This window comes from Macaca fascicularis, chromosome 4 (genome assembly GCF_037993035.2).
Source record: "Macaca fascicularis isolate 582-1 chromosome 4, T2T-MFA8v1.1".
NCBI classification, from domain to species: Eukaryota; Metazoa; Chordata; class Mammalia; order Primates; family Cercopithecidae; genus Macaca; species Macaca fascicularis.
In genome coordinates this window covers 64,379,912-64,407,738 of record NC_088378.1, presented here as the reverse complement: position 1 = coordinate 64,407,738, position 27,827 = coordinate 64,379,912, and the positions used below count along the sequence as shown (strand labels likewise).

General features: G+C 38.3%; 1 protein-coding gene across 1 annotated transcript; it reads right to left on the bottom strand.

The window, feature by feature from the left end:
- Positions 1-8,039: 8,039 nt before the first annotated feature.
- On the bottom strand, positions 8,040-8,517 carry LOC107129465 (large ribosomal subunit protein eL31-like). Its single transcript, XM_045391343.2, has one exon. The coding sequence runs from the start codon at positions 8,472-8,474 to the stop codon at positions 8,097-8,099; it is 378 nt and encodes a 125-aa protein (XP_045247278.2). The 5' UTR covers positions 8,475-8,517; the 3' UTR covers positions 8,040-8,096.
- Positions 8,518-27,827: the final 19,310 nt, after the last annotated feature.

The following is a 27,827-nucleotide window of genomic DNA, read 5'->3' as shown; positions in this document are numbered from 1 at the left end:
CTTTTCCCCACACATTCTGATACCATATAAAATAAACAATGGATAACACTAGCTGACGTTAATTGAGCCCGTAGTACTTGACAGTTCACCGTTTTAAACACTGTGCTAAGTAACTAATCCGATCTTCATGACTCCCCTAAGAGGTAGGGACTGTTGTTATGCCCTTTTGTGGATGTAAATATCAAGGCATAGAACGCTTAAGTTTTACCAATTTTTTCTTAACAGTGCCATTATCTTTTCTTGCCTCCAAAGCTTTGTCCATGCAGTGCCTATGATGCTAGCTAGTCCTTTCCTCCCCATCAAGCTATCTCCTGCATTTGCTAAAACTCATCTTAAATATCGGTTGCTAGAGAAACCTCTTCCTGACCTTGTCCCCAGGCTGAATTAGATACTCTAATGAACTTGGCTCATATCAGTTGGAAAATTCTTATTTATGCTACTGTAATTACGGGTGGTGTGTCTGTTATTTCCTTACAGGCCACGGCTATACGTTTCCACAATTAAATTAGTTCCCTGAGTCAACTGTTTTCTGACCCCAGGCTGTTTTAACATTTACAGTTGCCCCTTGGTATATGCAAGGGATTGATTCCAGGACCCCGTTATATACTAAAATTCTCACATAAAGTCCCACAGTTGGCCCTGTGGAACCGATGTCTACAAAAATCAGTTCTCCATATCAGCGGGTTTCACACCACTTGAATATTCTATTTTCTATCCACATTTGTTTGAAAAAAATACTTACCTATAAGTGGATGCTCAAAGTTTAAGCCCCTGTTTTTCAAGGGTTGACTGTATTTATATAGTTATAAACAAGGAAAAACTGATGAAAACCATAGCATTTCCTTGCCATTGGTTTTTTCCCTCAAATTTACCAAAACATTGGGTCTCCAGCTTTCTGTGGTTATCATGAAGCACCAGTCACAAACATCTACTGCTGACATGACATTAGAAGATAAGACTACTTAAATTTTTAAAACTTCAGACTTATGCAAATAAGTGTCTGTAGGTTCAAAGCTGAAATGCTTCCATGTCAGAATTTCCCAGGATTCAGAATCTTTGCCTTCTAGTAATCTCAGGGAGGCAAGGATGGATTCATATCAGATGGATCAGTGATTCCCAAAGCTGGCTGACCACGGGAATCACCTGGAGAACTCTGAAAGAAATGCAGATTTCCTGGAATCCTACAATCAGGCTATTGGTGCAGAATGTTTGCAATTGAGACCCAAGAATATGCATTTTTTCAAGTTGCCCTAGTTAATTTTAACCATCAGCTAGTTCGGGAGCAGTGTTATAGGCCTCAAGGTGGCTTAAATTAGTTTGATTTAAGTAATGACTGAAAACATGTAAGGACTATCTTCTGATGCGTGGATGTGGGAACCTCAGAGAGAATATAAGAAGCAACTTACTGGATGAAAATATCAAGACATAGAATGGCTAAGTCCTCCAGTGTTTCCTTAACTGTGCCATTGTCTTTGCTTGCCTCTAAAGCTTTGCCCATGTGGTGCCCATGATGCCAGTTAGCCTTCTCCTCCCTGTCAAGCTAACTCCCGCCTATGCTCAGACCCCATCTCAAATATCAGTTGCTTGAGAAACTGTAGCTTGTTTCTGTGCATCTGTAGCATGTAGCAAATGGACAGGAAATAGACATTTTTATCTTTTAGGTCAAGGCTTACTTGTGTTTAAATAAAGAATCCTTATCTTCAGTGATCCATGCTGAAATGCTTATGCATGAAATGGTATAATGGAAGGACAGGGAAGTGGAAAGAGTCATAAACGAAGTAAGAATGTCCAGGCGTTGATAATTATTGAAGCTGGGTAATGGATAATTGGGGGTTTACTTTTGTTTATGTTCAAAATTTTCTCTGATTTAAAAGCTAGAAAATCAACATTCACACAAACTCTTCTCCATAGGTTGAAAATCGGTGGAGTATCTTGTTAAGATTATTATAATCTTTTAATTTTATAGCACTGCCAATGAGCCATCCCTGCCATAAAAGAGTCAGCCAGAGATAAATGGTAACTTCCACCACGTAATTATTATCACCGTTTATTTCAGTGGAAACTGCTGCCTGTTTGGAGTTGGAACACTAAGAAAGAGAAATGAAGATCTGGAGAACTCAAAGGATAATTATCCCTTTTGAATATTGACACACTTACATGTTTTTCCAGACGTAGATTTTGTGTAGGCGAAAGCTATTTGATTATAAAAGATCCGGTTTCCTCAAATTTTTAGAGGTAAAAGCTTCATTAATTAACATCAAGGAAAATGGAGCATCTGCTACTTTTTTTGTCAACAGATTTTAATAATATTGAGCACTGCTAATTGGATAGAACAGAAGTATAGCTCTTTGTATGTTAAATTAAGATGATTTCTTCTGCTATTTTTCCCCTAAATTTTATTTAAACTATGGCAACTCTTCAGAGTTTTCTTCTACCTTTTAAGTTACAGTGATTCTGAATGACTAAAGGGAGTCCTGTGGAGCTCCAGCGGTCATTCCACCTCAGCCCTGGAAAGATGGTACATCATTCAGACTGACTTTCGCCAAAAGGGGGTCCTTTAGTGATTCAGGTAAAGGAGATCCATGTTCAAAAATGCTGTCCTCATTGCTATTGTGATAGTTACTGTGACCTGGAAGGAAAAGAAAGGCAGTGAGACCTGCTAACATTTTGGCTCAAAGATTTTCTTGAATGCTTCTGAAGTCAGGCTATGAAACAGGGACATTTAACAGGCTAGAGGAGAAACTCCAAGTACAGTGCTCATTAAAGACCAAATGAAATATTTGCTGAAATGGAAGTGATAGGAATGGCAGACAATGAATTCTTTTGCTTCTCTTTAAACACTGACTATTCTTCCCATGGAGAACTGGAGGCAAATTTTGGGCCCAGTTTAACCTCAGCTATAATTAATGAACTGAAATCAGAGGCACCATTAAACTAATCAGAATGTATTTTGATGCATAAGGGGAAGAAGAGCGGTGCAATGGGAAGAAAGATGAAAATGGAGTCAAGTAGCTTGGGGGGCAAATAGGACTTCACTATTTTTTTGTTGTATGGTTTTGAATAAATGACTTAAGAAGAACCAGCTCAGCAGGAGCTGAGCATCAACTTCTCTGTGTGATGAGGAAAAGACTTATCATGTAGGGTTGTAATGAGGGAAAATTTTATAACAGTTTTCAAGTTGTCTTCCTCCTCTGCCTTCTTGTGATATCAAAGAAAGGCTCCCAGACGTTCTTGGTTTTCAAACACTGGCATTCCCACTAAATCCCCTTGGGTGCTCTTGGTGCCAGTCCTGGGTCATGACAGGAGTCCACATTATATGTGAGGTCAGGCCAAGCCTCCATAAGAGAGCTTCCTATCGGTGGAAAATTCATTTCTGAGAAATTACAGCCAAGAACATTACTAAGCCTTAAGCAAGTTATTAAAATCCTCAGTCTAAGTGACTTAATTTTCCTTCAATTCACTCACAGGTAATGCACTAGACAAGGAAGCACCATCCCAATACAACACAACAGCTTCATGTCCTGCCACCTCATATGGGGCCAGTTATCCCAAGAAACTATGGCTTAAGGCCATGATGCATGGTTATGCAAGTTGTGCACTGCACAACTCCAGAAAGTGCAGTCAAGGTGAATGGTACCTCTAGGTGTCAGCGCTGCACAGTCAGTTGTTGGGTGCCTACTGCATGCCAGGACCTTGGGTTCCAACTCAGGATTCAAACAGTCGGGTGGAAGAGACAAGAAGAGTAAACGATTCTAGTAATGTGTGATACATTACATGTTAGAGGTTAAAAACCAGGTCTTTAGAGAAAGTTGGTCTGGCCCAATTCATCCTCAGCTCTGCTTAATGAATGGAAATCAGAGGCACTGTTAAACCAATCAGAATCAAGTTTACTGTATAAAAGGAAGCAGGACAGCACAATGGAAGGACTGAGGAAATTGGAATCAGGTAGCTTGAGGTTCAAATCTGAGTTTCACCACTTGCTGTGTGGCTTTAGGCAAATTACTTTGGGGTAGGAGTGGGCAAGGTAAAAGAGCTGGTATAGGGCACACATCTGGAAATACGTGATGGAAGGTGAACCTTGAAAAGTGAGTAGTGGCTGGTCAGGAAAGGAAATGGGTGGAAAGACATGCCGGACACTCACTGCTCAAAGGCACAGAGTCAGGAAGGTGGGTTGGTCAGGGGTCTGCTGAGCAGAGAGCTTGGGCTGGTGGAGTTGGGCAGACACAAACAATGACAGAGGACCCCATAAACCACACTCAGAGATCTGGACAGGCCATTCAGGATCCCAGCAGGCATGGCACATCACCTTTACATTGTCTCAATGAATGAGAATGAATTAGGGTTGCAATGGAGGCAAAGGACCTATTGGGAGGCTGAAGAAGCTGCTGTGGAAAGAAATTATCAGAAGCTGAACTGCTTTGGGCACTGGCAATGAGTATGGAAAGGAGGGGGTTGAGTGTCACAGCCAGCAGCTAATGTGGGGCACACCAGCATGGGCAGGTGTTTTACACATGTATCTTATTTCATCCTCAAAGTTGAACAGATATAAAGAGAGACAGGTACACAGCAAAGTTGGGCAACATAATGCTTTGTGTGAATTAGGAGTGGGGCTTCTAAGGGTGAGCACATGGTCTGAGAGAGGATTACATCTTAATGGGTAAAACCCCACTCCTTCTTATGGGCAGCCATGCCAGGTCACAAGGCTCAATAAGCAGAGGATATTGTCTCCCCCTTTCCCCTTCGGCTGAGTCCCTCTATGTGATGCCAAATGTATCAATCCGTTTTCACACTGCTGTAAAGAAATACTGGAGACTGGGTAGTTTATAAAGGAAAGATGTTTAGTTGACTCACAGTCCTGCGTGGCTGGAGGCCTCAGGAAACTTACAATTGTGGCAATAGGCAAAGGGAAGCAGGTACCTCTTCACAAGGTAGCAGGAGAGAGAAGGGGAAAAGCCCAGGGGAAGCTGCCATTTAAAAAACAGTCAGATCTCATGAGAACTCCTTCACTATCACAAGAATAGCATGGGGGAAACTGCCCTTATGATCTAATCACCTCCCGCAAGGTCTCTCCCTCAACACCTGGAGATTACAATTCCAGATGAGATTTGGGTGGGGACACAAAGCCTAACCATATCACCAAATTATACTTTGTGTGTGACAACCTGCCAAATGAAGACCTCAAGACCCAGAAATGTTCATGGATTAGTGTGTCTCAGTTCATGGCTAGTGAGAGAAAAGCCAGGATTTACATCTCGGTCGTTGTCTACCTCCAAAGCTTATGTTTGTAATGAGTGTAGTTGACATCATTATACTGAGTTTTACAGATAAGGAAACTGAAGCTCCAAGGGTTTAACACAATTTTCCCATCACTGGAAATCAAGAGTGGTAGAAAGGGAAATGAAATTCCAAATGTCTGTCTCTAAATCTCACTCGCTTTACTAAAATCAAATTAACCTTAGTAATTTCAAGTGGCAAAAAATATGACAGAATCCAAGAAACTGTGGGCTAGTAATTCCAGGGTTGAACGTGATAAATTGCTTTAAAATTATGAACTGTATATCTCAGAATATGATTTTGAAGCAATTAAATTGTCATGATACTTCTTGTGGTCATATTTTGAATGCTGAAAAAATGCCTAGCTTGCAGATTTGGGATTTCTTTCCCCTTAGCATCACTGAGTAGCATTACCTATAAAACAGAGGGCAATTTTACATTATTACAAGTGTTATACTAAAATACACTTGGGTGCAATAAATACAGTAATATTTGTGAAAATGACCCCTGTTTTATGGAGATTTCCAATTGCCTGTGTTCCATAATTGTTTTTTCGGTGCATCTGAATAAACAGTTATGAGACACAGACAATTTCAAGAAGCCCTTGCACTGCTTTGAGGTGTGTTGACAACTAAATGTCCTGAACTCATGTGTCATCGGAGCCCCAGAATACACATAATAATGTTTATAATTCTAAAATCTAAAAACTCTTACATTCTTTCCAGATAATAATTGATAATTCATTTTTTTCCCCACAACCTCTCTGAGACAAACAATTCTCTCATATCCACTTTGCAATGAAACTGAGATTTGGAAAATTTGTGATTCACATACTGCTGTGATAATGGTGATGGGGCAATATGAAAAATACTTCTAGTGTGGTCTTTTGTAGATAAAAGAAATATGTACATATAGGTTCCCTCTGTTACTTACCAGGAACTGGTGCAATAGGACTATGATGGTTCTGTCTGTACAGATGAGAAAATAGATGCTTCACCCATTCATTCGTCCATTCGATAAATGCATAGCGAGAGCTTGTTACTGCCAGGGACTGTTCAAATTGCTGAGAATACAGCTGCTGACAAAAGGGGAAAAATGCCTCCCCTCAGGGAGATTCTGTTTTGGTTACTGGGTGAATCAATCTTCTCAAGCTGCCATAACAAAGTACCACACACTGGGTGGCTTCCGCAACAGAAATTGATTTTTCCTTAGTTCTGGGGGCTGGAAGTCCAAGATCAAGGTGGTTCCTCCTAAGACACAGGGTTGGTTCCCCCTGAGACCTCTGTCCTTGATATGAAAGTGACTGCCTTCTCATGTCCTCATATGGCTTTTCTTCTCTGTGCATGTCCCTTGCATCTCTTTATGTGTGTAAATATTATTTTCTTATAAGGACATCAGTCAGAATAGATTAGGGCTTACCTTAAAGGATTGATTTTAACTTAGTCACCTCTTTGAGGGCCCTATCTCCAAATAAAACCACAGTCTGAGTAATTGGAGTTTAGGGCCTCAATGTATAGATTTTGGGGGACATGGTTCAGCCCATAACACCTGTCTAAAGTTACACAGTTGGTAGGTAGTTAGGTCAGGACTGACTGCTGCTTTTCTGACATATTCTCCAAACCTGGACCATGTCGCCTGCCTCCTGTCTACCAGATTAAGACCAGAAGCAGTCTGTTTCATCAAACTGCAGACTTATTTTTGAAGCAAATAAGTTGGGAAGAAAGGGGCCTGTGTGCACACATGTGTGTTTGTGTACTGTAATGACTAAACTACTTAATGCAAAGGATAAGTTTGTACTTCAGGGACTTGGATAACTTGGATAGTTTGCGTTAATTGATCTCTCAAAGTTGTGCTCCCGGAACTTTCTAATTCATTGCTCAGGCCTCAACAATTATTCCTTCCCCTTCAGCTGTCAGCTTCTCAACATTTTGGTTTCTTCTATGTCTTTTTCCATGACTTCAAAATTTATGCCACTTAAAAGTAGTAGCTTCAACTATTCTTTAAACGGGAGCTTCTTTCTCTTTGACTTCAGGACTTTTTGCTTTGATAACTTCAAATGTCTCCCTTTCTACACCAAGCACTTAATGCTTACCAGTGGTTTTAGCTTTTCAAACACATTAATAATAATTTATTTTGTGTTTATCTTTTGTTTTATCAGCTTTAACAGTGCATTTCTGCCTGCTATCCTGGAATAAACAAGGCTATTAACTGAGTAATTTTTTAAATGTCATAAGAAGTCCTATTGCTTTTTAGAAACACTTCTAAACACAGGCAGATCTGTACAACTGAAATTTTCATTCTGTGCTCTCAGTATACTGAGTGTGAGATAAATAAAAGACAGCTTTTGCGTTTGGTAACCTTGAAGTCCTCAGGGTACTTTTACCTCTAAGACTGGGTAAGTGAGTGTTTTCAAGTGACTTAAGAAGACAAGGAGAGGGAGACAGTGTATAGGGAGTGAGCCTGGCTTCTACATGAAATAAGAACAGGATTTGAGACGTTCAAAACGCAAATTAAGAGAAGGAAGCAAAAGTGAGGCGAGAAAGAAAAAAACAGAGAGGAATGACTTTATAATTTAAAATGTACTTAGTGTAGGATTTCAGTATTGTAATATGAGCAGAGCCTCTATATTTTCTAATATATTCAGTGGCTACATGGTACTTTTCTTCTGGAAGGAAGTGCAGATGACTTAGCTTGCGCTCTTTTCTTTACCACCTCTGCATGCAGTGCAGCCAGCCATCTCCAGGTCACGGTAGACTAGAACCATCTTTTTTTTTTTTTCTTTCAATTTTATAACTTTATTCGATGTATTTGATGATCAGCGATTAGTTCTCATCCACATTGACTGTCTGTAGATTTTTGAAAGTGGTAACATGTACATAGGTAACCAAAGTATAGAGCTTATTTGGTGAATCTTCATCCTCATTACGTTTTCTGGACAGCCGCACACGGATTCGGTATGGGACATTCCTTATTCCTTTGGCCCAGGCAGCTTTGTTGAGCCTGGTATCAATGCGCACATCTGGAGTTCCCATCTCCTTCCTGGCAAATTTCCGAATCTCTTTGAATGCCCGAGGGGCACGCTTCTTGAAGCCCACTCCATGGATGCGCTTGTGAATGTTGATGGTGTATTCTCGGGTCACCACCTCGTTGATGGCAGAACGGCCCTTTTTCTTCTCGCCACCCTTCTTTGTGGGAGCCATTCTGCCGGGTCCAAGCTGGAAAGGAAGAGCGCGAAGTATTGTGGGAGAAGGAAAGCCCCCCCCCTTTTTTTTTTTTGCATGGTCTCACTCTGCTGCCCAGGCTGGGGTGCAGTGGCACGATCTCAGCTCACTGCAGCCTCCACCTCCTGGGCTTAAGCAATTCTCCTGCCTCAGCCTCCTGAGTAGCTGGGATCATAGGCACACACCACCATGCCCAGCTAACGTTTGTATTTTTAGTAGAAATGGAGTTTCACCATGTTGACCAGGCTGGTCTTGAACTCCTGACCTCAGGTGATTCACCCGCCTTGGCCTCCCAAAGTGCTGAGATTACAGGTGTGAGCCACGGTGCCCACCCTGAAACCACCATTTACTTAATAGAAAATAGTTGGACACCTTCTTCAATGATGAACAGAAAGACACTTGGGATCCAATTGAAGAGTACAGGTAGCCATTCTGGCAAGTGAGTTCTGGCCTAACTGCTAACTAAATTTGCTGTAATAACAACAATTTTAAAAAGTCCATGGTTCTGTTTTAATAGAAATGAAAATAGTATCCAGAGCATCCAGGGCTATATTTCTTCTATAAATATGCACTTTCTTCATAGATCTAGTCATTTTGAGGCTTGCAGTTTTTCAGGGCAAATAATTCTGTGCTGATCTATTTTTCATAGGATAAAAAAGTTCATGTTAGATACATATAGTGACCTTTAGCTGTCTAAATATTAAGCAGACACCAGAGTAACTTCCTGAACCAAATAAGACTCGAGTTTTGTGAGAAAAGCAGGGGTCAGGTTTTTGTATTAAAGGCCAGATAGTAAATATTTTAGACTTTGTAGGTCATATGGTCTCTGTCTTTACTCATCTCTGTAGTCATAGCACAAAAGTAGCCTCAAACAGCATGGACCGTTGACCCTCAGGCAACATGGAGCTAGAGCCACTGAACCCCCACGCAGTTGGAAACCCACATATAACTTTTTACTCTCCCAAAACTTAACTACCAATAGCCTACTGTTGACTGGGATCCTTGTTGATAACATGAAGTCAATAAATACATATTCTATATGTTGTAGGTATTATATACTGTATTTTTACAATAAAGTAAGTAGAGAAAAGGGAATATTATTGTGAAAAATCATAAGGAAGAGAAAATATATTTACTATTCATTAAGTGGAAATGGATTATCATAAAGGTCTTCACCCTCATCGTTTTCACACTGAATAGGCTGAGGAGGAGGAGAAAGAAGTGGGATTGGTCTGCTCTCTCCGGAACGGTGGATGTGGAAGAAAACTCATGTACAAGTGAATCCAGGAAGTTCAAACCCGTGCTGATGATGGCTCAACGGTAAATGAATGGGCGAGACTTTACTCCAACACAACCAATATTTATGAACCCTGAAATTTGAAGGGCACATAATTTTCCTGGGTCACAAAATATTATTCTTCTTTTTACTTTTTTGCAATGATTTAAAAAAATGTAAAAAATAGTCCTGACTTGTGGGCTGCGTAAAAACAGGCTGTACACTTTTATTTGTTGACCTCTGAGATGAAAACTTGTGTGCCATTAGTACTTAAATTATGCTACGGAGGGATCTATGCCACATGATTAATTTAATTGGGAAAATAAGGCAGTGATTTTTGCCTGAATATTAATATCACTGAAATATCTAGATAATTAAGTTGATGTATTAACAGGACTTTGATTTTCTACCACACATAGCCAAAACCTACAGAGCTGCCTGATTCTCTTCTGTCCTAGTTCTATTTACTGTGTGTGGTACGGACATAATTTGTTTTTTAAAATCTTTTCTACCATATTCCTCTCCCTATCTAAAGGAGAATCCTTTCTAGCCTGGTTCCTGGATATTTTCCGATGACGAATTAGAAGAAAGATAAGGCCCTAGAAGCCCAGAGAGTGGAGGAAGAACAAAGCCAGAGAAGATAAGCTGATCTGCTTATAGATTGCAGGATATGAGAAACCGGGAAAATCATTATGCCTGGGACTGTGGAGTCCATTTGGGGTTTTAAGCTCGGAGAAGCTATGCAGAAGAGAAGTAGGGGAAGGAGGAAAGGAATTTGACAAGTGTTGCTGTGTATTATTAAATAGCTCTTTTTTGATGTTCTTCTAGAAACATAAGTAAAGATTAGCGCTCCCTGTGAAAGTTTATTTTTTGGTTGCTGGGCTATGGGTCTGTGTTATGATTCCATACAGAAGCCAGGCCACGTGAAGTCGCAATTTATTATATAGCTGTCTAAAATATCAGAATAACATCACATGCACAAAGCAACATATTTTATTTGTATTTACTCTTTTCTAGATTACTTGGAATTACTAAATATTTCATGAACTTTGACAAAGAGTGCACAACACGCACTGGAGCTAGAGTTGCCAAAAAAAAAAAAAAAAAAAGGTTAATTGGCATTTTAGCTTTGGGCTTTGGTGGTAAGCATTGTTCAGCTTTCCTGAGAAGAAGGTTTGAGCATTTGTTTTGGTCCACAGGCACAATGATTCAGCAATTTTACTTGGATTTCTCATTTGGGTAATATGTTCTCTAATAGACCTAAAAAAGGCATTAAGAAAATAATTATTTTTAAAAGGCAAGTGTCATTTTATAAGTTAAGAGGTATCATTTATGTGTACAGACTCAGAAGAATCATAACATGGGATTCTTATTCACTGAAGGCTTATTGTCTACTTAGTTCATATAACTAAGAAAACAAAGAAAAGACAGAAAAGAATGAGGGCAATATAGCATCCTACGACACAAATATAAATATCTGGAGATATATAAGATATGGTGAATTCTTTCAAGCAGCTATCAAAACTTCCATTACAAATTTTAGTTGAAATGTAGATAAACAATAAAAATCTTTGGAATGAATGAATAAAGGCAAAAACCTCTCTTCACTTTATATTCGGTCTGAAGCTAGGGTTAGGATTCACCCAGAAAATACAGTTGCTCTTGCAAAGAGACTTGGTTTCTTCCTTACAGGTTTCCTGACTGACACCTTCCACATACTTGCGAACTATGACTTGATCATAGCACAGAAATAACTCTTCCAATGCAATTACATTTTAAAATAATTTAATAACTCAAGGACGACATCTAAAGAAATGAAATTGATTTGCTTAGTTCTTCTAAACCTCAGGCAGCAATTGAATTATCACCAAGCTCCTTACCAGTAAGAACAAAGAATGGTTTTGAATTGTCAGAGATTTTGCAGATACGTGAAGCCTTGCTCCCCAAAGCTCTATTCATTGCTTACCATATCGGGAGGGAGGAAGATTTTGATTGAGCTGGTCTATGATCACACTGGTATACAATGCTTGCTGAACCCAATCCAGATCCTGAGTGGTATCATTGTAGGTACAGTTGCCTGTAATAGTAGAGCTAAGTTTAGGAATTACTCAGGTAAATAGCACCAGGCAGTACCGTGTATTATTATTTACTGTTTGGGTATGCTGAGGTCTCAACTACTATATAAATCATGTGAAGCAAATTAATCTTGTGCTCATATGGGGAAAGTCTTATGTACACTATAGGAGGCTAGAAATGTGCTGAATGAATCATTTATATTCTGTATACGTTTTATTCTTTTTTTAAATAAAAACTTTTAGGTTCAGGAATACATGTGCAGGTTTGTTATATAGGTAAATTCGTGTCATGGGGGTTTGTTGTACAGGTTATTTCATGACCCAGATACTAAGCCTACTACCCAATAGATATTTTTTTTTTGATCTTCTCTCTCCTCCCACCCTCTACCCTTAGGTAGGCCCCAATGTCTATTGTTTCCTTCTTTGTGTCCACGAGTTACCATCATTAGGCTCCCACTGATAAGTAAGAACATATGGTATTTTGTTTTCTGTTCCTGTGTCAGTTTAGTGAGGATAATGGCCTCCAGCTCCATCCATGTTCCTGCAAAAGACATGATCTCATTCTTTTTAATGGCGGCACATTATTCCATGGTGTATATGTAGCACATTTTCTTTATCCAGTGATATGGTTTGGCTCTGTGTCTCCACCCAAATCTCATCTTCTAGCTCCCATAATTCCCATGTGTTGTGGGAGGGACCCAGTGGGAGATGATTGAATTATGGAGTGGGTCTTTCCCTTGCTGTTCTTGTGATAGTGAATGGGTCTCAAGAGATCTGATGGTTTTAAAAAATGGGAGTTGGTTGGGCACAGTGGCTCATGCCTGTAATCCCATCACGTTGGGAGGCTAAGTTGGGTGGATCATGAGGTCAGGAGTTCGAGATCAGCCTGACCAAGATGGTGAAACACCATCCCTACTATAAATAAAAAAAAAAATTAGCAAGATGTGGTGGTGCGCACCTGTAATCCCAGCTACTCAGGAGGCTGAGGCAGGAGAATCGCTTGAATCTGGAAGGCAGAGGTTGCAGTGAGCCGAGATCATGCCACCGCACTCCAACCTGGGCAACAGAGTGATATTCAATCTCTCCCCCAACCCTAGAAAAAAAAAGAAAAAGAAAAAGAGAAGGGAGTTTCCTTGCACATGATCTATTTTTGCCTACTGCCATCCATGTAAGATGTGACTTGCCTTCCACCATGACTGTGAGGCCTCCCCAGCCATGTAGAACTGTAAGTCCAATAAACCTCTTTTTAATTTTTTTTAATAGCCCAGTTTTGGGTATGTCTTTATTAGCAATGTGAAAACAAACTACTTCATTCAGTCTACTATTGATGGACATTTAGGTTGATTCTATGTCTTTGTTATTGTGAGGAGTGCTGCGACAAACATATGCATGCATATGTCTTTACAGTAGAATGATTTCCATTTCTTTGGGTATATACCCAATAATGTGATTGCTGGGTCAAATTGTAGTTCTGTCTTCAGCTCTTTGAGGAGTCACCACACTGCTTTCTACAGTGGTTGAACCAATTTACCTTCCCACCAACAGTATATATGCATTTCCATTTCTCTGCAACCTCCCCAGCATCTGTTATTTTTTGACTTTTTAATAATTGCCATTCTGACAATTATTACACAATGAGATACCATCACAATGAGATGGTATCTCATTGTGGTTTTGTTTTGCATTTCTCAAATGATCAGTAATGTTGAGCTTTTTTTCATATGCTTGTTGGCAACATGTATGTTTTCATTTAAAAAGTGTCTGTTCATGTCCTTTGTCCACATTTTTTTTTAATGTTTAAGTTCTGGGGTACATGTGCAGGATGTGCAGGTTTGTTACATAGGTAAACATGTATCATGGTGGTTTGCTACACCTATCAACCCATCACCTAGGTATTAAGCCCAGTATGCATTAGCTATTTTTCCTAATGCTCTTCCTCCCCCTACCCTATCCCTTGACAGGCCCCAGTGTGTGCTGTTCCTCTCCTTGTGTTCATGTGTTCTCATTGTTCAGCTTCCACTCACAAATGAGAACATGTGGTGTTTGGTTTTCTGTTCTTGTGTTAGTTTGCTGAGGATAATGGCTTCCAGCTCCATCCATGTCCCTGAAAAGGACATGATCTTGTTCCTTTTAATGGCTGCATAGTATTTCATGGTGTTTATGTACCATGTTTTCTTTATGCAGTCTATCATTGATGGGCATTTGAGTTGATTCCATTTGCTATTGTGAATAGTGCTGCAATGAACATGCATACATGTATCTTTATGATAGAATAATGTATATTCCTTTGGGTATATACCCAGTAAAGAGATTGCTGGGGCAAATGGTATTTCTGGTTGTAGATCTTCGAGGAATCACCACACCAACTTCCATAATGGTTGAACTAATTTACATTCCCACCAATAGTGTAAAAGTGATCCTATTTCTCTGCAACCTTGCCAGAATCTGTTGTTTTGTGACTTTTTAATAATCACCATTCAACTGGCATGAAATAGTATCTCATTGTGGTTTTGATTTGCATTTCTCTAATGATCAGTGATGTTTTAATGGGGTTGTTTGATTTTTTCTGATAAATTTGTTTAAGTTCCTTATAGATGCTGAATATTAGACCTTTGTCAAATTCATTGTTTCCAAAACTTTCTCCCATTCTGTAGGTTGTCTATTTACTCTGCTGGTAGTTTATTTTGCTGTGTAGACTCTCTTTAGTTTAATTATATCCCATTTGTCAATTTTTGTTTTTGTTGCAATTGCCTTTGGTGTCTTTGTCATTAAATCTTTGCCTGTTCTTATGTCCATAATCATATTGCCTAGGTTGTCTTCCAGGATTTCTATAGTGTTGGGTTTTACATTCAAGTCTTTAATCCATCTTGAGCTGATTTTTGTATATGGTGTAAGGAAGGGGTCTAGTTTCAATCTTCTGCATATGGCTAGCCAGTTATCCCAGCATCATTTACTGAATAGTGAGTCCTTTACCCATTGCTTGTTTTTGTCAACTTTATCAAAGATCAGATGGTTGTAGGTGTGTGACATTATTTCTGAGCTGTCAACTCTGTTCCATTGGTCTAGGTGTCTGTTTTTGTAGTAGGACCATGCTGTTTTGGTTACTGTATCCCTGTAGCACAGTTTGAAGTCAGGTAACGTGATACCGCCTGCTTTGTTCTTTTTGCTTAGGATTGTATTGGTTATTTGGGCATTGTTTTTTTGATTCCATGTAAGTTTTAAAATAGTTTTTTCTAGTTCTGTCAAGAATGACATGGTAATTTGATGGGACTAGCAGTGAACCTATAAATTGCTTAGGGCAGTATGGCCAGTTTAACAATATTGATTCTTCTAATCCATGAGCATGGAATGTTTTTCCATTTGTTTGTGTCATCTCTAATTTCTTTGGGCAGTGTTTTGTAATTCTCATTGTAGAGATGTTTCGCTTCCCTGATTAGCTGTAGTCATAGGTATTTTATTCTTTTAGTGGCAATTGTAAATGGGATTACATTCCTAATTTGGCTCTTGGCTTGGCTGTTGTTGGTGTATAGGAATGTTAGCAATTTTTGTACATTGATTTTGTATCTTGAAACTTTGCTGAAGTTGCTTACCAGCTCAAGGAGTTTTTGGGCAGAGACCATGGTGTTTGCTACATATAAAATCATATTGTTGCAAAAAAGGATATTTGGACTTCCTCTCTTCCTATTTGGATGCTCTTTATGTCTTTCTCTTGCCTAACTGCTCTGGGTGGTAAGAGAGGGCATCCTTGTGTTGTACCAGTTTTCAAGGGGAATGCTTCCAACTTTTCCCCATTCAGTATATATTGGCTGTGTTTGTCATAGATGGCTCTTACTTTGAGGTATGTTCTTTTATCATGTCTCTGTGTCTATTGAGATGATCATGTGGTTGTTTTTAGTTCTGTTTATGTGATGAAACATGTTTGTTGATTTGTGTATGTTGAAGCATCCCAGCAATAAAGTCTATCTGATTGTGGTGGATTAGCTTTTTAATGTGCTGCTGGATTTGCTTTGCTAATATTTTGTTGAAGGTTTTTGCATCAGTGTTCATCAAGAATATTTGCCTGAAGTTTTCCTTTTCTTTTGGTGTGTCTCTGCCAGATTTCAGTGCCAGGATGATGCTGGCCTCATAGAATGAGTTTGGAAGGAGTCCCTCCTCCTCAATATTTTGGAATAGTTTCAGTATAAATGGTACCAACTCTTCTTTGTACATCTGGTAAAATTTAGCTGTGAATCCATCTAGTTCTGGGTGGTTTTTTTTTTCATTGGTAGGCTATTTATTACGGATTCGATTTCAGAGCTCATTATTGGTCTGTTCAGGGATTCAATTTCTTCCTGGTTCAGTCTTGAAGATGTGTTCAGGAATTTATTCATTTCTTCTAGATTTTTAAGTTTGTGTGCATAGATATGTTTATAGTATTCTCTGATGTTTATTTGTATTTCTGTGGGGTCAGTGGTAATATCCCCTTTGTTGTTTCTAATTGTGTTTATTTGGATCCTCTCTTTTTTCTTCTTCATTCGTCTAGCTAAGAGTCTATCTTATTATCTTATTATTTTTTTCAAAAAACCAGCTCCTGGATTTATTGATCTTTTGAATGTTTTATTTTGGTCTCAACCTCCTTCAGTTCAGATATGATTTTTGTTGTTTTTTGCCTTCAGTTAGCTTTGGGTTGATTTGGTTGATTTCCTCTTGCTTCTCTAGTTCTTTTAGTTGTAATGTTAGATTGTAGTATGACATCTTTCTAACTTTTTGATATAGGCATTGAGTGCTATAAATTTTCCTCTTAACATTGCCTTAGCTATGCCCTGGAGATTCTGGTATGTCGTATCTTTGTTTTCATTAGTTTCAAAGAACTTCTTGATCTCTGTCTTAATTTCATTATTTACCATCATTCAAGAGCATTATTCAGGAGCAGGTTGTTTAATTTCCATGTAATTATATGGTTTTGAGTGATTTTTTAAATCATTATTTCCTATGTTATTGCACTGTGGTCTGAGAGTGTGGTTGGTATGATTTTGGTTATTTTACATTTGCTTTGTTTTATATTTAATTGTGTGGTCAATTTTAGAGTATGTGCCACGTGGTGATGGGAAGAATGCATATTCTGTTGTTTTGGGGTGGGGAGATCTGCAGATGTCTATCAGGTTTGTTTGGTCCAGTGTTGAGTTCAGGTCCTAAATATCTTAGTTAATTTTCTGCCTTGATGATCTATCTAATACTGTCAGTGGAGTGTTGAGGTTCCCTACTATTATTGTGTGGGAGTCTAAGTTTCTTTGAAGCTCTGTAAGAACTTGCTTTATGAGTCTGGGTGCTCCTGTGTTTGGTGCATGAGCATTTAGGATAGCTTGGCATTCTTGTTGAATTGAACCCTTTACTATTATGTAATGCCCTTCCTTCTTTGTCTTTTTTGTGATCTTTGTTGGTTTAAAGTCTGTTTGTCTGAAACTAAGGTTGCACCCCCTGCTTTTTTTTATTTTCCATTTGCTTGGTTTATTTTTCTCCATCCCTTTATTTTGAGCCTATGAGTGTCATTGCATGTGAGATGGGGTTTCTTGAACACAGCATACCATTGGGTCTTGCTTGTTTACCCAGCTTGCCACTCTGTACCTTTTAATTGGGGGTATTTAGCCTGTTTACAGTCAAAGTTAGTATTGACATGTGTTAATTTCATTCTGTGATTGTGTTGTTAGCTCATTCTTATGAAGGCTTATTTATGTGGTTGGTTTATAGTGTCACTAATCTGTGTACGTAAGTGTTTTTGTAGTGGCTGGTAATAGTCTTTCCTTTTCATATTTAGTGCTTCTTTCAGGAGCTCTTGTAAGGTAGGTCTGGTGGTAGTTAATTCCCTCAGCAATTTTACTATAAAAAGGATCTTATTTCTCCTTTGCTTATGAAGCTTAGTTTGGCTGGATATGAAATTTTTGGTTGAAATTTCTTTCCTTTAAGAATGTTTAATATAGGCCCCCAATCTCTTCTGGTTTGTAAGGTTTCTACTAAAAGATCCAGTTAGTCTGATGGCCTTGCCGTTGTAGGTGACCTGTCCTTTCTCTCTAGCTGCCTTTGACATTTTTATTTCATTTCAGTCTTGGAGTATTTGATAATTATTTAATTTCAGTCTTGGAGTATTTGATAATTCTTGAGGATGATCTTGTGGATTATTTTGCAGGGGTTCTCTGCACTTCCTGAATTTGAATGTTGGTAAATTTAAAGTACATAGCATGTCTTGAAATTTTTATGCTCATGTGTCTGAGGATGTTCCTTACCTGTGTCTTTTCTAGCTCCTTAAATGTCACCCACTGTTGAATAGTTTGCATTCATAGGCCCAGAATTGAATAAATCATGGCAGAGAAAGGATTCCAATTTTCTTTCTGTAACTGGATCTTCGATTAATCTTAGTGTCAACAGATTTGGTACTCATACTCTGGAATTGCTGTGGATGTTCCTGTAGCCTGAAGCTTCACTTTGTTTTGCAAGTTGGGCTTTTGTTTAGTTCCCTTGCCTAGAACCTGAGCTCGCTCCTGGAACTGGAAACTTGTTCTGAATTCACGCCTTTCTTGGTGGAACTCTGACACTTTGTGAGAGATGGTAGTGTGCCATCTTTTAACACTGAAAAGAAAAGTCGACCTAAAATTCTATGCCCTGTGAAAATATCTTTTTATTTTTTGTTTTTTTTAAAAAAAGCAAAATAGGGACTGTGTCACAGATAAAAAACCTGAAATAATTCACCACCTCCAGAACAATATAAAAAGTGTTGGCATGGTGCAGTGGCTCATGCCTGTAATCCCAGCACTTTGGGAGGCTGAGGTGGGCCGATCACGAGGTCAAGAGATTGGGATCATCCTGACTAATATGGTGAAACTCTGTCTCTACTAAAAATACAAAAAATTAGTCAGGCGTGGTGGCACACACTTGTAGTCCCAGCTACTCAGGAAACTGAGACAGGAGAATTGCTTGAACCTGGGAGGTGGAGGTTGCAGTGAGCTGAGATTGCACCACTGCACTCCAGCCTGGGCAACAGAGTGAGACTCCATCAAAAAAAAAAAAAAAGTATTAAAGGTAGTCTTTTAGTCAGAAAAATTATGCCTGATGGATATGTGGATGGACACAAAAGAATGAAGAGTACCAGAAATGGTACCTACATGGGTAAATAGATAAGATTACTTACTTATTCTTTAAAACTCTTTATAATTGAATGTTTAAACAAAAATTATAGCAATCTCAATAACAGTAAAATGTTTGACAACATTAGTGTCAAGGCCTTGATGGAAAAAAATGCAAGTATTGAAAGATTTTTAGACAACTCATGGAAAAGTATAATACCACTTTATGTAGACTGTGATAGGTTCAAAATGTATAGTATAAACTCTACAATCACCACTAAAATAATATATATTTATTCCTAATAAGCTAACAAAGGAGATAAAATAAAATTGTAAAAATAGTCCAAAAAAGGAGAACAAGAAAGAGATGTAACATATAGAGACAAATAGCAAGATGATATATTTAAGCATAATTAAAATAACATTAAATGTTAATAGGCTAAACACCACACAGATATTGTCAGATTGCATACAAAAGCAAGACCCAACTATGTGCTGCCTTCAAGAAACACTTTAAATATGAGGACAAAAATAGATTAAAAGTACAAGGATGGAAAATAAAATAAGCATTATAAATAATATAAAAGAATATAACAATCAAAGGATATCTGGAGTTACTATTTTATTGTCAGAAAAAGTATGTTTCAGAGCAAAGACTACAACCACGGACAAAGAAGATCATTTCATAATAACAAAGGTGTCAATTTATTAAGAGTATATAAATGCTAAATGCACATGCACCCAATAATAGAACTTCAGACTACATGTTCAAAAAGTGATAGGGCTACAAAGAAAAATAGACAAATTTATAACTATAGTAAGAAATTTCAATACCACTCTCTTGATAACTGATAGAAGAGGTAGAAAGAAAATCAGTAAGGACATAGAGGACTTCAATACAATTATCAATCAACCCTGCCTAATTGAACTCCACCCAATAGCAACATTATATTTATTATTTTCAAGTGCACACAGAGCATTTATCAAGAGAGATCTTGTTTTGGGTCATAAAACAGGTTTCCATAAATTTAAAAGGATGCCAATAATAACACATAGCAGATTTTTTGATCACAAATTAGAAACAAGTAACATAAACATTTCTAAAAGAAAATCCTCAAATATTTGGAAACAAAATAACACATTTAAAAATAGCTTATGGTTCAAAGAAGAAATCAGAAGTAAAATTAGAAGGTGTTTTGATCTGAAAAAAAAAAAAGAAAACATAACATGTCACAATTTACAGAATGCAATTTATGGCTGTATTTATAGAAAAACTTATGGTGTTAAACACCTCTATTAGAAAAGAAAGATCTTAAATTAATCAGCTCAGCTTCCATCTTAAGAGGTGAGAGAAAGAACCACTACACATGTATTAGAATGGCTGAAATTAGAAGACTGACAATATCAATTTGGTGAGGATATGGAGGAACTGGAACTCTCAGGAACTCTGGTGAAAATAGAAAATGGTGCAGCCACTATGGTTTCTTCAAACCTTAAGCATACACAGTATGACCCAACATTCTATTCCAAGATATTTACCTAAAAAGAAAGAAGCATGTATCCATAAAAAGACTTGTACAGAAATATTCATAGCAACTTTGTTTGTAAACAACCTAAGCTATACACTGGTAAATGGGTACACAAATTGTGAAATATTAACATAGTGGAATGTTATTTCTCAATATAAACAATGAACTATTGATACACATAACAGTGGTGAATGTAAAAATAAATCTGGAGCATGAAAAGAAGGACACATAGTTTATGATTCTGTTTATATGAAATTCCGGAAATAGTGTATTGATCTGCAGTAACAGGAAGCAGAACAGTGGTTTCCTGAGGAGATGAGGGGAATAGAGAAGGAAAGGATTACATAAGGGCATGATGAATACACTCACTACTTAGGTTGTGATGATGGTTTCATGGTCCTACATGTATATCAAAATGTATAACATTTTATACTTTAAATATGTGCAGTTGATTGTTTATCAATGGTACCTAACGCACCTACCACTCTAAAAATAATTCTACCACTGCAATATTTCTAAAATACCAATTGCAATGAAAATTTTTAATTGATCAAAAACTTAGAGAGTACTAAGTCTCAGTACTAAGGGCAGGAAATGAAAACAAAGCTCACATGGTTGACTTCAGTGAGCTTTCAGTCTTAGAAAAAACATGTGGAAGCAACTTCTTTGCAGCGCTTGGTAATCTGTAAAATACTGATTTTTACAGCATTAGCTCATTGAAGAGTCATTATTTTTATCTAAGGTATTAATTATTTCTCAGAGGGATACATATATAAAAATAAAATAAGGATTTGATCTTACATGCAATCTTGGGAGCAGCTTACGCCGTATATGTGTGACTTGTTTCTGTTTGGTGCAGGAGCTAGAAGTCCCTAGTTCATCTGTTCAGGAAGGGAAGATGGCTACGGACATGCAATAGGCTGGACTGGAGGCTGAGATGGTCTCTTGCCCCCTCCAAGCCTGTAACTTTGATAATACAGGTGTCCCTCACTATGGAGCTAAACACACATCTGGTTTGGAAGCTGAGCAACTGGAAGTCAGCCATATGCTGATCCACTAAGGCAAAAAATAAGAGACAACATACAAGTTGCATATACTGTCCTAAGCTCTGTTCTGATCTGCTAAGAGTTAAAAGTAACATAGCTGCTGCCCCACTTCTGCCTTCCAAATCTTGTGTGAAATGTCTCTAGTGAATCAGAGAGGGAATTCTAGGGACATGAAATTCGCCTTAGCTATGCTGCTGCAGCCAAATCACACACACATACACGTATATATATTTATATGTACATACATGTATATTTATGTGTGTACGTATATGTAGTGTATATCAGACATGTAGTTATACATTTAATATTTTTGGAGAAACTCTACTATTAAGAAAAACACACGCCTGTAATCCCAGCATTTTGGGAGGCCAAGGCGGGCAGATCACAAGGTCAGGAGACAGACCATCCTGACTGACACAGTGGAACCCCATCTCTACTAAAAACACAAAAAATTAGCCAGCCATGGTGCCATGCATCTGTAGTTTCAGTTACTCTGGAGGATGAGGCAAGAGAATCGTTTGAACCTGGTAGGTGGAGGTTGCAGTGAGCCGAGATCGTGCCACTGCACTCCAGCCTGGGCAACAGAGCGAGACTCCATTTCAAAAAAAAAAAAAAAAAAGAAAAAGAAGAACATCCATAATTTAGCAGGTCCATTGTGCCATGCTCCGTGTTGATTGCTTTACATACATTAAAAAATTTTATCCTTAAATCGTTCTACAAATAGATATTATTATCACCATTTCATAAATGAGGAAAATGAGGGTAGACAGGTTAAGTTACTTGTCCAAGATTACATGTATGTAGGCTGTAGAACAGGGCTGCAAACTCTAAAGCTTGTCCTCCTAACGTGTGTTCTAAACCTACAAGCCAATTCAGTGAGCTGAAAATAAAAAACAAAACTAAAAGAAATATATAAATAGTAAATTACCAGAACATATTTAAATAACCACTTACAGAATTTTTAAAACATGGCAATGTTAAACAAATTGAAAATCCTCTGAGATAAATAACTGCTCAAATCATATTTTAAAGATTTTAATCTCATCTGTGTAGGACTTTCTTTAATTTGCACTGAGTATACACATTCCTAAAATATATGCCAACAACATGCAAATGTTTACTGACTTCAGTTTACAAAAAAAAAAAAAAGTGAGGAATGAGAATAGCCATGTGGATAAGAGACAGGCTGGTGGATGCAAGGGGAGGGAATTTGACAGAGGGAGAGAAAAACAGGCGAGAGATTGAAGGAGACTGAGACACAACATAGAGAAGAGGCCCCAAGCTCAGGGAGAGATATGCAAATGTTCATCGACTCTGTAATGAAAAATCTTCTTATTAAACTGTGCTTTATCTGGGAACAGTCTTCCTTTTAGGAACATATCCAAGCAGAGATAAAGGCGTCTTACTGTACTCATTAAACTGCGCATGGTTTGATGCAATCAGACTTGTATAATTTGCATATGGAGCAGTTTAATCTAGCTCATCCTGTCTTGCACCTATTGTTAATCATGCCTAGGCTTCTCCCATCCTTCCCCCTCCTCCTCCACTAACCCTTTGATTCAAACAAATAAATGAATAGACATAAGGACATCAACATCTTTGTGAGTGATCATCAGCTTTGTACTTTCAGAATATCCCCTGATTTTTGGATTAAGTCTTTGTTGACACTCCATATGCTTTTGATAATGTCTTTCTTTGCTGATTTAGAGAAGGCTGTATATAGGCAAATCAAGATGACAGAAAATCATTATGAGGATACATCATGGGCATAAGTCTGTTCATCTTTAACCATAAATAAGGAGATGGCTATTCTCACCTTATTTATTGGATGGGATCTGTTTTCAGCACAGTGTCTTCTGAGTAAGCATGCAAGGTTTTACTGTATAAGGAATCTTTTAAGAATATATGAAAAGCTTTGTAACTACTCCTTGGCTGTTAAGTAACATGCACTTATGAAGGTGGTTGCAATTTAATATTCAGTGTGTTTGTCTTAATGAGGGTGAGAAAAACTATTCACAGCCTTTGATTCAGTCAGTCATGTTGCTTCCCATTATTTATGGTAAGGGGCTAGGGTATGGGAAGTTGGAAAAGGAAAGCAGTACAAGGTTTTCCCTACTTCTTCTCTGCTTTGCCTTCATTCCCCAAATCCCAACAATGTTGTCTATGTATCCCTCATCCTTCCCATCACCCACACTCTTCCAGTGTCAAAGGAAGAAAGAGGAGGAATATAGTAAAGAAGATGGTAGAGACTTTTCTCTGAGATGAATTGCATCCATTATAGAAATGGTGGAGACCTAGCTTCTAGAAGATGTTTTTTTTATTATTATTATTATACTTTAAATTCTAGAGTACCTATGCCCAACATGTAGGTTTGTTATATATGTGCCATGTTGGTTTGCTGCATCCATTAACTCATCATTTACATTAAGTATTTCTCTTAATGCTATCCATCCCCTTCTCCCCCCACCCGACAACAGGCCCCCGAGTGCAATGTTCCCTGCCCTATGTCCAAGTGTTCTCATTGTTTAGTTCCCGCCTATGAGTGAGAACATGTTATTCCAAAATAAAATCCTGATTAAAAATAAAATAAAATAAAGTGGAATAAAAAATAAACAACAACAATAATAAAAGAAATGGTGGAGACCAGTTAGAGCGTCAGTGAAAAAGGCTTAGTCACACTCTCCCTCCCATGGGATAGGATTACGTTGCTGCTTGAAAGTGAAGATGCTGCCCTCAAGAAGCATGGGAGGAAGTGTGAGAATATACAGTCATCCAATGCTTCATGATAGAGATGTGTTCTGAGAAGTGTGTCCTTAGGCAGTTTCACTGATATGCAAATATCACAGAGTGCACTCACACAGACCTAGATGGATAGCCTACTCCACTGTAGCCTGTGGCTCCTAGGCTGCAAACCTGGACAGCATGTTCCTGTACTGAATGCTGTAGGCGGCTGTAACACAATCGTAAGCATGTATGTATCTGAACATATATAAACACAGAAAAGGTACTGCATGGTATAAAAGAAAAAATGGTACACCTGTATAGGGCACTTGCTATGAATGGAGGTTACAGGACGGGAGGTTGCTCTAAATGAGTCAGTGAGTGAGTGGCGAGTGAATATGAATGCCTTGGACATTATTGTACACTACTGTAGACTTAATAAACTGTACACTATTTAGGTTACACTAAATTTATTTAAGAAATTACTTTCTCAATAATAAATTAACCATAGATTACTGTAACTTTTTTACTTTATAACTTTTCAATTTATTTTAACTTTTTGATTCTTTTGTAATAAGATGTAAAACACAAACACATTGTACAGTTACACAAAATACTTTTTCTTTGTATCTTTCTATAAGCCTTTTTCTATTTTTAAAATATTTTATTTTATTTTTTACTTTTTCAGCATTTTCTGTTAAAAACTAAGACACAGACACATGCATTAGCTTAGCCCTACACAGGGCCAGGATCATCCATATCACTGTCTTCATGCTGTCCTGCGTCTTGTTCCACTAGAAGGTCTTCAGGGGCAATGCCACACATGGAGCATCATCCACACATCATCCCCTATGATCACAATGCCTTCTTCTAGATACCTCCTGAAGGGCCTGCCTGAGGCTGTTCACAGTTAATTTTTTTAATAAGTAGAAGGAATACACCCTAAAATAACAATTAAGAGTGTAGTATAGTCAATCTATGAACCCATCACATAGCCGTTTATTATCATTATCACATATTGTATACTCTACACATTGATGTGTGCTAGACTTTTATACAACTGGCAGCACAGGAAGTTTGTTTGCACCAGCATCACCCCAAGCCCATGAGCAAGGCTTTGCACTATGACAGTTTGATGGCTATGATGCCACCAGGCCATAGGAATTTTTCAGTCCCAACATCATTTTATGGGACTACTGTGTAATATGTAGTCCATCACTGACTGAAATGTCATTATGTGGTACATGATTGTATCACAGAGGCAGGACTCTGAAACATAAAAAAGTGTCAGGCAAATAACATTTAAAGTGTTTAATTAAATCTTTATATGACTCTACATTGCTCTGTGTATACCCAGTTAAGTTACGTTGGGTTAGAGATACTGGTTAAACTCACACTCAAACGGTAGATTAGAGGGCAACTGAGTTGTGGTAAACAGGGGTGAGCGGACATCTGGGAGAGCCCTCCTTTGGGTAAGCAACTCGCCTAGACTTTGAAGCAGCAGGAAAAGAATAAGAAAAGATCACTTTCAGGCTTTGGGATATATTAGGTTGGTGCAAAAGTAATTGTGGTTTTTGCCACTCCTTTAATGGCAAAAGCCACAATTACTTTTGCATAAGCTTAGATGGAGTCCTTGGTGTCAGGACAGAGTAGAGCAAAGAGTTCATACTTCTGAAGGGCAATGCTACTGGTTACCTTTTTCTTAGAAAGTGTGTGAATAAGTGAGTTTCTCTATCGCATTCACTGATTCACCATTTGCTTTCTTCCTTTTCCTCCGTGCCTTCGGGATGTAGAACTAAATACAGGATACATCTAGAGCCTGAGGTTAAATACATTTGGGTGCCCAAATCTTATCATACATATTTGGTAAATAATATGACAACAACAACAATAGACATTTATCAGGCATATACCAAGTACCAAGCTAAAAGCTTTCATTGGATTATCTCATTTATTAGGTTGGTGCAAAAATAAGTGCAGTTTTTGCCATTGCCTCCAATGACAAAAACCACATAACCTTTACACCGACCTAATAGTAATATAATTTTCCTCAAACACTTAAGCAGTTGTTATTATCATGCCTATTTTTACATAGGATGTAACTGGCTTGTTCCTCCACTTCCCGTAAGTACCTGACTTCCAGCTGAATGGACAAATGGATCAGTGAGTTTGCAGGAGTGCAATTCTTAGTGTCTCCTCTGTGCCTACCTCTCATTGCCACCTCTAACTACAGAAGCTGTGGGGGCGAATCTTCTGTTTATGTGTTTCTGGTACACCTGGGCCAGACATGTAACTACATGAGCTCTTCCTATCAGTGCTGTCTCCCCAGAATTTGGTCAAACAATGCAAAAGCCTTTTGGGAGAAGAGATTCATTGCAGCAGAGTTGCAGATTGGTCTGTGATCCAAATGGTCCAAATGCTAGGATTCCCTTGGCTCTTACCTGCTTTCCAACTCCAGGCGTTGTGATTTTCATTGATTCCAGGCACCCCAGGTATCCTTTTCCTTTTCTCTCTCTTTTTTTTTTTTTTTTTTTTTTTTTTTTTTTTTTTTTTTTTTTTAAGGCTCCTTTCCATCATAGCCAGGGAACAGCTGATACCTTGATTCTCCAGTCCAGGACACCAATTCATTCTCCAACCAAAAAGAGGTCCTCATTCTTAGGTTATGATTTGGTTATATGATTTTTTCATTTCTTTGCTGTCCCCATATAAATCCTCTCTATTAGTCAAGTTCCAGCTCAAATCTCAAATCCTCTCATGATGTCTTATTTACTTATTTCTTTTATTTTTTTATTTTTTGAGACAGAATCTCACTCTGTCACCCAGGCTGGAGTGTAGTGGCATGTTCTCAGCTCATGGCAATCTCTGCCTCCTGGGTCCAAGCAATTTTCTTGCCTCAGCCTCCTAAGTAGCTGGGATTACAGGCATGTGGCACCACACTCAGCTAATTTTTGTATTTTTAGTAAAGACGTGGTTTCATCATGTTGGCCAGGCTGGTCTTGAACTCCTGACCTCAGATAATCGGCCCCCCTTGGTCTCCTAAAGTGCTGGGATTACATGCGTGAGCCACTGCGCCTGGCCTCATGATGCCTTTTTAACACTCTAGTTCACAAGAACTTTCTTTTACTATAATCTATTATACCCTAAGAAGAGACTAAACTGTTCAGCATCAATGCTCTGCCTCGGAGACTCTCCATTGCAGGCATTCTTAAGCTTATTGATTCAGTTATTTATTCAACAATATTTATTATGTGACAGAACTCTACTAGGTGCCAGTGACAAAGCAGGAAATGCACACTTTAAACATATATGTGTTTCCAAAGAGGAAGTAAAGGTGCTATGGGAAAGTGTGGTGGGAAGTCTAACCTCATCTGGGGCCATAGAGGGGTCCATGAGATATGTAGAATTTCTGAAATGTGGTAAAGAATTGAATTTTTCTGTAACAGACCTCTGTAACTGGCATTGGATTCTTTAAGAGGTCCACAACCCCCAAAATGTTAAGAACCAAACTCTGAGTGCACATGCTTCTCTGTCTTTTCAATTAGTGAAATCTCTTTGAGTTACGGAACTGTCTGGTAATTCTCATCTGTG

Bases quoted from the DNA above. Each gene is read 5' to 3' on its own strand.
- LOC107129465 (XM_045391343.2), bottom strand. From the start codon at position 8,474: ATGGCTCCCACAAAGAAGGGTGGCGAGAAGAAAAAGGGCCGTTCTGCC.